Below are 12,046 nucleotides of genomic sequence, written 5' to 3'. Positions count from 1 at the left end.
CATATAACCCAAACTAAGGTGTATTTTCCTACCTTAAGAGTTGAAGCTGTATATTTACAGTATAAAATATCCACTTGGATGACACAATGAACACTGCAAATGGAAGAGTACATTTTTTAAATTTTTTATCATCTTATACGATCTTCCCTAATACAAATAAAACATATCCCTTCCTGACATAAACATAAAAAGTCTAAACACAAGAAGAAATCACTCCCAAAATGCACAAAAGAGCAATAAGGTGAGTCATTGTGTTGTCTAAATGTGAGCTCTTCATAGCCAAGGCATAGACCAATAGATACTCCCTTTACTAACTAGTGAGGTGATCAATGGAATTTTTGTTGTTTTTATCAGCATCAGGATCTGTACAGTTAGTTGCTGAAGAGTACACAGGTGAATGACCATCTACCTGAATTACATCAATATTTCCCTCTGAAACTAATCATAGCCAAATTCTTCACTTTCCATCTTGTTCAAAGTTGTCAAATTCAAAACATCCAGCTGATTCTCATTCATCTCCCTCATCCGTCTAATGCGAGCCAGTAGTCAGTAGTCATCCCCATTGGTCCTGGTTGGGTAATGAGAATGTGTGAGTGCCCTCCTGCAGCAGAACGTGTCTGAAATGGCCCCCTATTCCCTATTTAGTGCCCTACTTTTGATCAGAGCCATGTGGGTACACACTGAGTGTACAAAGCATTAGGAACACCCACACTTTCCATGACAGACTGACCAGGTGAAAGCTGTGATTTCTTATTGATGTCACCTGTTAAATCCACTTTATTTATTTAACGAGGCAAGTCAGTTAAGAACAAATTCTTATTTACAATGACGGCATACCACGGCCAAACCCGGATGACGCTGGGCCAATTGTGCGCCTCCCTACGGCACTCCCAATCACAGCCGGTTGTGATACAGCCTGGAATCAAACCAGGGTCTGTAGTGATGCCTCTAGCACTACAATGCAGTGCCTTAGACTGCTGCGCCACTCGGGAGACCACTTCAATCAGTATAGATGAAGGGGAGGAGACAGGTTAAAAAATGATTTTTAAGCCTTGAGATATGGATTGTGTGTGTACAAGTCATTTTTTTTTTTACAATAACCATACATAAACAAAGTAAACACATTTCAACAAACATCAATGACATCACACCTGCTCAGACCCACATGTTCTCACCACAACCATATACATCACGTGTATATCTCACAACCACACCCCCTAAGTGTGCCATTCAGAGAGTGAATGGACAAGACAAAATATTTCAGTGGCTTTGAACAGGGTATGATAGTAGGTGAGAGGGGGTGCAAGTCAATATTAGGAAGGTGTTCTTAATGTTTCCTACACTCAGTGTATATTATGCAATAGGGAATAGGGTTAATTTCAGATTATGTGATGTCTGATGACGTCATCAGAGCTCGTCGTGGTGCAGTGTTGATGACGTCATCAGAACTCTTCATGATTGTGTCTCAGCGGCTCCTGGCTGGGCTGAATGAAGACACCCTCCATAGCTTTCCAGTAGTTGTTCTGGTTGGCAGTGCCCATGCCATGCACCTCCCTCTGCCCGCGGATGGGGTGGCCGTACTGCTCGCCCGTCACGGTCAGGAAGGCATCTGTGCCAACGTGTTTAAAGCGCACCGCCTCGTCCCGCTCCCAGATGGAGCCGTCACACTGCACCCTCCACACGTCCAGGTCATCCCCCTCGCCATTCTCACCGAACGCACTCACCTCCTAAAGGTTGATGGACAGCATTGAGGGTTAGTGGTGTGTGTATTTGTTACCTGGTTGTGGGACAGTGATTAGCTAAAATAGCATGTGTTGCATTACCTGACTATTGACAGCAGCCACCTAGGGGTGTGTGTGTGTGTGTGTGTGAGCCCACTGCCTCTCATACCTGGTTGTTGGACAGCGGCGAGCTGAAGTGGTGTGTGTGGAGGTTACGTCCCGTGGTCATGTGTGTGATGCGGATGGCCTGCCCACACTGGATGGGCACGCCTCGTTGGCAGGTCCTGTTGGGCTTCCCCCGAATCCTCCAGTAACTGTTGGCATCATCTGCACTCTCGACGCCCGTCACAGACTGCTGCCCACTGCCTACAGTTCACAAGGAGTCAACAGATTTACCTCAACCGCCATCTTGTCTTTATTTTCCTCTTCCTAACCAGAGAGGTGGTGGGTACAATTTGTGGAACGTTCCAACAGAAATCTATTACAAAAAAAAACTTTGGAAAGTACAAGGTTGCCAACAAACAAACGCATACAAAAGTAGCATGACCAATTCACCTAGCTGACGAAAAAGGCATCAACTCACCACGTAGCTTATTCATAATGTTTTGTCCATAGACTACCAGAGTTAGGACAGACATTTTTCAGAATAAACGTTGGGAGTGAAAAACTTAATGAAATAGCCCATGCCCTACCCAGTATCTTATTCTGCCGCTATACAACTTTGTAGGCGTTGTTTGTTGGCAGCCTTGTTATTTACAATGCCCCCCCTGCAACAGATTTCTGTTGGAAGGTTCCATAAATTATACCCCCCCAGAGAGGTATCAGTTCATATAGAAGACTACATGGTACTGTTGTGTGCCTTGTATAGTATACAGCTTCCATCTAGCCTACCCGTTCAGGGAACAGTCAAGTAGAGCTTCAAAGCCTAAAGGTGTAGCCTCAAAAACACAAAAGTAACACTTTGGTTTGAATAATTGAGGTCAGTTTAAATTCCACTCAATGACAAGAAATGGCTGGCTATACCTGTAATAGAGTACAGTGTTACAGTTAAATCCCTCCTCCTTTGGGTTCGGTTGTGTATTAGACTACAGATGCAGCTGACACCTCTCTGGGGATGGCAAGATTTGCATGAACAGCTAAGCTTACATTTAGCTGTAAGCTATACTAGGCTAGACCTACTATAGTTTACAGCTATAGAAAAAAGATAAGACATATAGCCAATAGCCACACTTGAATGTAACCACCTGCTTATTGTGTTGCTATAAAAATGTTTCACTGTGGATTGATGGGATCCATTGTTGCAACAATGTTACCACTCGATTGTGTTCCACTTGATTGATACACCATAGCGAGCTCGATTGTCGACATATCTAGGTCGACTGCACAAAAATAGCAGCCATTAAGACTAACAGAGAGTGTATGGTTATTATATACTCATTTAAACGCTTTATAGATTTAGCTTAAATCTCTCCTTTTGACTTGTAGTTAGTTATATGTGGACCAACCGGGTTATTGCTTGCTATAGGTTAGGTTAGGTTTGCTGTATGTGTTCATTGATTGAAACACATGAATGTTCTGATTGAACGACATTGATTATTGGTCAATAGCCTAACTGAACTTTGGGAAGAAGGTTTATGATGATGGTTTACCTGAGCCATATTTCACATCATGGGAGTGCAGCCGAACGTTGTGTCTCGTGTTCAGCAATTTCACAAGTGAACCGCAAGTTACATAGTTGAACTCGGACTCCCGACCCTGGCATTTGGACCACAAAAGAACGACCAAAAACGATTTGATGAAGCCGCGGAGAGCGTGAATTAATCCCATGTTTGTGTCTATGTGGACATTACCGAGAGCGAGAGGATGTAAAGCTCGAAGACAGGCACTTTCAAACCTTAATGCTGATGTAAACCAATCAGAGCTTGACAAGTCCCGTAACACGGAAGTAAAGGATAACACACGCTGTTCTGTGATTGGTTGAAGCACGTGTGACGTCACGCACATTGCTAATATAATTTGGAAGGCGGAAATTAAAAGGTTGCTGGAAAACTACTGAGGATACAAGATTGATACATTGTTGGAACACAATATTGCCTTTTTGTCAGAAGAAAACAACACACGATTGTCATGTTGTTAAAGACTCTAGCGCACAAACCATAGATGGTTCTCTCCGCTACCGAACGGCAAGCAGTACCGGTGCACCAAGTTTGGCACCAACAGGACCCTGAACAGCTTCTTACCCCCAAGCCATGGGATGCTAAACAAGGCTGCTTTCACTGACTCTGTGCACACACACTAGACTGCTACCTATATATACTGTACATAGTTACCTCAATTACCTCCTACCCCTGCACATTAACAAGGTACTGGTACTCCCTGTATATAGCCATGTTATTACCTCGTACCCCTGCACATTAACAAGGTACTGGTACTCCCTGTATATAGCCATGTTATTACCTCGTACCCCTGCACATTAACAAGGTACTGGTACTCCCTGTATATAGCCATGTTATTACCTCGTACCCCTGCACATCGACTCGGTACTGGTACTACCTGTATATAGCCATGTTATTACCTCGTACCCCTGCACATCGACTCAGTACTGGTACTCCCTGTATATAGCCATGTTATTACCTCGTACCCCTGCACATTAACTAGGTACTGGTACTCCCTGTATATAGCCATGTTATTACCTCGTACCCCTGCACATCGACTCGGTACTGGTACTCCCTGTATATAGCCATGTTATTACCTCGTACCCCTGCACATTAACTAGGTACTGGTACTCCCTGTATATAGCCATGTTATTACCTCGTACCCCTGCACATTAACTAGGTACTGGTACTCCCTGTATATAGCCATGTTATTACCTCGTACCCCTGCACATTAACTAGGTACTGGTACTCCCTGTATATAGCCATGTTATTACCTCGTACCCCTGCACATTAACTAGGTACTGGTACTCCCTGTATACAGCCATGTTATTACCTCCTACCCCTGCACATCGACTCAGTACTGGTACTCCCTGTATATAGCCATGTTATTACCTCGTACCCCTGCACATCGACTCGGTACTGGTACTCCCTGTGTATAGCCATGTTATTACCTCGTACCCCTGCACATCGACTCGGTACTGGTACTCCCTGTATATAGCCATGTTATTACCTCGTACCCCTGCACATCGACTCGGTACTGGTACTCCCTGTGTATAGCCATGTTATTACCTCCTACCCCTGCACATCGACTCGGTACTGGTACTCCCTGTATACAGCCATGTTATTACCTCCTACCCCTGCACATCGACTCAGCACTGGTACTCCCTGTAAATAGCCATGTTATTACCTCGTACCCCTGCACATCGACTCGGTACTGGTACTCCCTGTGTATAGCCATGTTATTACCTCGTACCCCTGCACATCGACTCAGTACTGGTACTCCCTGTATATAGCCATGTTATTACCTCGTACCCCTGCACATCGACTCGGTACTGGTACTCCCTGTGTATAGCCATGTTATTACCTCGTACCCCTGCACATCGACTCGGTACTGGTACTCCCTGTATATAGCCATGTTATTACCTCGTACCCCTGCACATCGACTCGGTACTGGTACTCCCTGTGTATAGCCATGTTATTACCTCGTACCCCTGCACATTAACTAGGTACTGGTACTCCCTGTATATAGCCATGTTATTACCTCGTACCCCTGCACATCGACTCGGTACTGGTACTCCCTGTGTATAGCCATGTTATTACCTCGTACCCCTGCACATTAACTAGGTACTGGTACTCCCTGTATATAGCCATGTTATTACCTCGTACCCCTGCACATCGACTCGGTACTGGTACTCCCTGTGTATAGCCATGTTATTACCTCGTACCCCTGCACATCGACTCGGTACTGGTACTCCCTGTATATAGCCATGTTATTACCTCCTACCCCTGCACATCGACTCGGTACTGGTACTCCCTGTGTATAGCCATGTTATTACCTCCTACCCCTGCACATCGACTCGGTACTGGTACTCCCTGTGTATAGCCATGTTATTACCTCCTACCCCTGCACATCGACTCAGCACTGGTACTCCCTGTGTATAGCCATGTTATTACCTCCTACCCCTGCACATCGACTCAGCACTGGTACTCCCTGTATATAGCCATGTTATTACCTCCTACCCCTGCACATCGACTCGGCACTGGTACTCCCTGTATATAGCCATGTTATTACCTCCTACCCCTGCACATCGACTCGGCACTGGTACTCCCTGTATATAGCCATGTTATTACCTCCTACCCCTGCACATCGACTCGGCACTGGTACTCCCTGTGTATAGCCATGTTATTACCTCCTACCCCTGCACATCGACTCAGCACTGGTACTCCCTGTGTATAGCCATGTTATTACCTCGTACCCCTGCACATCGACTCGGTACTGGTACTCCCTGTATATAGCCATGTTATTACCTCCTACCCCTGCACATCGACTCAGCACTGGTACTCCCTGTATACAGCCATGTTATTACCTCCTACCCCTGCACATCGACTCAGTACTGGTACTCCCTGTATATAGCCATGTTATTACCTCCTACCCCTGCACATCGACTCAGTACTGGTACTCCCTGTATATAGCCATGTTATTACCTCCTACCCCTGCACATCGACTCAGTACTTGTACTCCCTGTATATAGCCATGTTATTACCTCCTACCCCTGCACATCGACTCGGTACTGGTACTCCCTGTATATAGCCATGTTATTACCTCCTACCCCTGCACATCGACTCGGTACTGGTACTCCCTGTGTATAGCCATGTTATTACCTCCTACCCCTGCACATCGACTCGGTACTGGTACTCCCTGTATATAGCCATGTTATTACCTCGTACCCCTGCACATCGACTCAGTACTGGTACTCCCTGTATATAGCCATGTTATTACCTCCTACCCCTGGACATCGACTCGGTACTGGTACTCCCTGTATATAGCCATGTTATTACCTCCTACCCCTGCACATCGACTCGGTACTGGTACTCCCTGTGTATAGCCATGTTATTACCTCCTACCCCTGCACATCGACTCGGTACTGGTACTCCCTGTATATAGCCATGTTATTACCTCGTACCCCTGCACATCGACTCAGCACTGGTACTCCCTGTGTATAGCCATGTTATTACCTCGTACCCCTGCACATCGACTCGGTACTGGTACTCCCTGTGTATAGCCATGTTATTACCTCCTACCCCTGCACATCGACTCGGTACTGGTACTCCCTGTATACAGCCATGTTATTACCTCCTACCCCTGCACATCGACTCGGTACTGGTACTCCCTGTATATAGCCATGTTATTACCTCGTACCCCTGCACATCGACTCGGTACTGGTACTCCCTGTGTACAGCCATGTTATTACCTCGTACCCCTGCACATCGACTCGGTACTGGTACTCCCTGTATATAGCCATGTTATTACCTCGTACCCCTGCACATCGACTCGGTACTGGTACTCCCTGTATACAGCCATGTTATTACCTCCTACCCCTGCACATCGACTCGGTACTGGTACTCCCTGTATATAGCCATGTTATTACCTCGTACCCCTGCACATCGACTCAGTACTGGTACTCCCTGTATATAGCCATGTTATTACCTCCTACCCCTGCACATCGACTCAGCACTGGTACTCCCTGTATATAGCCATGTTATTACCTCCTACCCCTGCACATCGACTCAGCACTGGTACTCCCTGTATATAGCCATGTTATTGTTATTCGTTATTCAGTGTGTGTTTATTCCTCATGTCACTATTTCTATTTTTTATCTTTAAGTCTGCATTGTTGGAAACTGACCCGGAAGTAAGCATCTGTTGTTTACCAAGCATGTGACAAATCAAATGTTTTTTTTTTCATGTTTTATTTAGTAGGTAATCAAAGACCCCTTGATATTGCTTGGGTTTATATGTTTTTTTTTTTATTTTAGTATTTTTATGTGGCCATTGTACATTGGCCAATGTACCACCAAATCATTCAATGACTTCTCTTTCCTCCATATGCACTATATAAAGCTGGACATGTAAAAACAAATTATATTTTCCTTTCACCTGCCCTGTGCTTTCAGGTCAACGATATTAAGGAGAGGAGGAGACAAGAAAAGAAGGTAAGGAGATAAACTCTACTTCAGACAATTGTGATCTTCAATTGATCAACATATGGCCCTTATACAGTATATACACACACAGTCCTTTCTGTAAACCTATGAATTAAAAAGCACTATTTGGAGTCAGGTTCTTCAAGATACTATTTATTTCATGTCCCAGAATCTGTCCTTAAGTAGAATGACTTCATGGGACATTTCATTCCGGGCCGACCTATCGTGTCCCAGAGAAAGGGATGACGATCCTTCCCAGTTTCTGGGAGAGGTATATCTCCCTCCTGGTCTGTCTGTTGAGGCTGGACAGGGCGGCCTGGAGGATCCCCTTCAGAGTCGTAGTGGTAGAGTCCGAACCCCGGGAGCTGCTGCTCACTGGAGGGAGACGGCTTGTGTACCTGTGATGAGGGGTCTGGCCAAGCTTCTGTGAAAATACGAGGAGAAATCCATGATCTATTATGTAGCCTAACTACACAGTCCAGTTTAAATCAGGAGTCACCAACCATCCTCCCGGAGAGCTACTGGATTTGCCAGCTTCTGCTCCAGCCCTATACAAGCACCTGATTCAGCCAATCCCGGTTCTAAGGAGCAGATGATTAGTTAGAATCAGGTGTGTTAGATTAGGGCTGGAATGCACCGCATGCACACACACACACACACACACACACACACACACACACACACACACACACACACACACACACCTGATTGGGATTGACATTAAGGTGTGAAAAGCACATTCTTTTTAAAATGTTTTTTTAATGATCATTTGCAAGAAAATGTAAATGAGCTATTAACACGCTGAGATGCCACATACAGTATTGTCTGCCTGTCAGGGGAAGAACCAGAAAAATACTGGAATTATTTGTATTTTAGTTGTTATCAGTTGTTATCAGTTTGAAAATATCTCAGAGAAGGCTCAACTTGCCCAACTGCCGTAAATGCCATACATTTGTCTGTCTTTCACTCTGTACATTTACATTAATTATGGGTCGTTCAACCAATTAGGTGCCTTTTGAGTAGTGTAATTTGTGAGACAAAAAAAAAGTTTTATTTCACCTAATTTTTACTTTCTGCAAGCACAGGAAATTCAGCACACCGGCTTTTACACTATGATTTGACTATTAGATGTTCAATGTTTCTTAAGATTAAACAAAAAAATGAATAGTTTCACCATATTAAAACGAGAGTTCAGTTTCATTAACAAGGTTGACCTAAAATGTAGGGACATGTTGTGTTTTTAAAATTAACATTAAACACAAATCACATGCAATAAATTATATTTTTCACAAATTACTTTGTCAAAGCAACAAAAATGCTTGGGCTTTACAATGATAGTCAAAACTTCAATTAACCTTGGGGTTAAGTGGGTTAAATAGTAAAAGTCACAGAGGATGGCCATTTTAAAATGCTGAATTTTGGCTCTTTAGCAAGTCTTTATTCATATATATAAAAAAATCTGATTTATTGAATTTTCCATCTGGTCTATATTAAATGGTATTTAATGTAATATAGCAGGCGTTAAAAAAATGCTAGATTTGTGCAAAATTTCTAATAACACTATCAAAGGGACGCAAAGGCATTCAATTGGCGGATATGGAATGACCCATATTTCTAAATGCCTCATGAGTTTAATTCAACTGTCCCCATCAGAACCCAACATATCAGCTTGTTTTACTCCAATGTTTGTAAACAAAGTAAATATAAACAAACACTAGATAACCTCAAAACATGGTTGAAACTGTAATGTTGATATCATGGATGGTCAGACTGCATCCGTAGCTCTGTTTATGAATTTGAAAGTGGTTACATTTCTCCAGGCCCGTCCCTCAACTTTTTTTACCAAAACAGACACACGCGGGGGGATATTGTTTCAATTAATGATTCTAGTTTAAATGTCAATCCCTACACACACACACACACACACACACACACGCACACGCACACACACACGCACACGCACACGTTTACCTTTTTGTTGAAATGCTTAGAATTCATGTATTCTGCCTTTGCATCGGCATGGGGGTCAAAGGCAATCTTATTCAGACAGTCCTGTTGCTCCATCCTCAGAATGGTTGACGACTGCTCCTCTGGTATCTCTTTCGTGTTTCCTGTGCACTGATTGGTCGAGGGGTCCAGGTCAAGTCCTTCGACCAAAGAGATCACAACATATTTAGGTGTGGGTGATGGAGAGGCGTCAACCTCCAAAGGACCAGCAGCAGTTACATTCAATGGAGATACATTCATCTCCTTGTCTAACGTTGATGTCTTCTGATCATGGAGGGCAGAGTTATCAGGTGTAGGGCTGATAAACAGCGGGGCCCCATCTGCTTTTCTAGCCTGGAGAAGTTTCAGCAGGACTTTGGAAACTATCATCTCTAGCTCCTTGTAGGTCCCTCTTCTCTCAAGGAAAGCTTTGAATTCCTCATTCAGGTACTGAGCCATGGGGTCGCAGAGACTGACAATGGATGACAGGGCTTGGGAAGAGGAGCCTGAGGTTCTGCTGAACAGAACCATGTCTTCATCTGACATCCATTCCTGGTCCTGGTCCAACAGTTTTAGATTTCTGAAAAGGTCACATTCTGATATGAGAGAATGACCTTGATTGTTGTCGGGGTCGGAGCTTCCCGGTTCATCCATCCTCTTCAGATTGTTGTCGGGGTCGGAGCTTCCCTCCTCATCCATCATCTTCAGACTGTTGTCGGGGTCGGAGCTTCCCTCCTCATCCATCATCTTCAGACTGTTGTCATGGTCTGAGCTTCCCACCTCATCCATCCTCTTCAGACTGTTGTCGGGGTCGGAGCTTCCCTCCTCATCCATCCTCTTCAGATTGTTGTCGGGGTCGGAGCTTCCCTCCTCATCCATCCTCTTCAGACTGTTGTCAGGGTCGGATCTTCCCTCCTCATCCATCCTCTTCAGACTGTTGTCGGGGTCGGAGCTTCCCTCCTCATCCATCCTCTTCAGACTGTTGTCGGGGTCGGAGCTTCCCTCCTCATCCATCCTCATCAGACTGTTGTCAGGGTCGGAGCTTCCCTCCTCATCCATCCTCTTCAGACTGTTGTCGGGGTCGGAGCTTCCCTCCTCATCCATCATCTTCAGACTGTTGTCGGGGTCGGCGCTTCCCTCCTCATCCATCCTCATCAGACTGTTGTTGGGGTCTGAGCTTCCCTCGTCATCCATCCTCTTCAGATTGTTGTCGTGGTCTGAGCTTCCCTCCTCATCCATCCTCATCAGATTATTGTCGTGGTCTGAGCTTCCCTCCTCATCCATCCTCTTCAGATTGTTGTCGTGGTCTGAGCTTCCCTCCTCATCCATCCTCATCAGACTGTTGTCATGGTCTGAGCTTCCCACCACATCCATCCTCATCAGACTGTTGTCATGGTCTGAGCTTCCCACCACATCCATCCTCTTCAGAATAGATGTTCAGAATCCAGACGTTATAACGGCCTGTAACAGGCCTAATGTTCTTTCAATGTAGACTATGTAGGCCTAGTCATTTTTTTGCAAACAAATAACGCTTGGCTTACTACTTGTCCAATCACTTATCTCAGTGATTGCACAAATGCATAATGGTAACAATAGAATTAAAGAATTAGAATGTTGGCCAATTATGCATCATCCACTATGTCATTGAGAAGAAAATAAGTCATTCACGGAACATAGAAACAAATAAATAATATTACAATTTCTGAATGTTTTAATTCTGTGATGATCAGTCTTTGTTGCAATAGGTGTAGGCATTGGCTATAGGGATGGACCAACAGCCACGTTGTAGCCCACCGCATTGGTGCTTATACCTTGAATATAGCAGCAATTACACATCATTATTTACTCAAATATTTTACCTTTGAAAAAAGAGAAAAAAAGAGAGAGAAATAAATTCTAAGACACGTCACATAAAAGTAACATTTTGATCCAATAGAGGTCACGTGAATCCATAAAATTAGGTTACGGATTTCATTGCAGCAGTCAGTCGGACGAGCTGTGTACTTTTTCGATCGAATTCCATGATTTATTATTATTGTGTATGATGTGTATGCTAGGGAGGCAGATTGCAGTTAAAAAAAACTCATCGCTTGCAATAGTCTTTCCTATTTGATACAATATGTGAACAATTGTAGGCCTGTTTCTTATATGTTCATCCATTTGTAGGTATGCTAGGGCCATAGCTAGGGCCATAGCCTC

At 44.3% G+C, this 12,046-nt stretch overlaps 1 protein-coding gene across 1 annotated transcript; it reads right to left on the bottom strand.

Annotated features, from left to right (window-relative positions):
* Positions 1–1,064: 1,064 nt before the first annotated feature.
* LOC115200587 (stromal cell-derived factor 2) lies at positions 1,065–3,633 on the bottom strand. Its single transcript, XM_029763762.1, has 3 exons — positions 3,371–3,633; positions 1,891–2,087; positions 1,065–1,727 (listed from the first exon to the last, which is right to left on the bottom strand). The coding sequence occupies exons 1-3, from the start codon at positions 3,546–3,548 to the stop codon at positions 1,443–1,445; spliced, it is 660 nt and encodes a 219-aa protein (XP_029619622.1). The 5' UTR covers positions 3,549–3,633; the 3' UTR covers positions 1,065–1,442.
* Positions 3,634–12,046: the final 8,413 nt, after the last annotated feature.

Source organism: Salmo trutta, chromosome 9, assembly GCF_901001165.1.
Source record: "Salmo trutta chromosome 9, fSalTru1.1, whole genome shotgun sequence".
NCBI classification, from domain to species: Eukaryota; Metazoa; Chordata; class Actinopteri; order Salmoniformes; family Salmonidae; genus Salmo; species Salmo trutta.
Note: the sequence above shows the minus strand (reverse complement) of the source record. Positions and strands in the feature narration are given on the sequence as shown.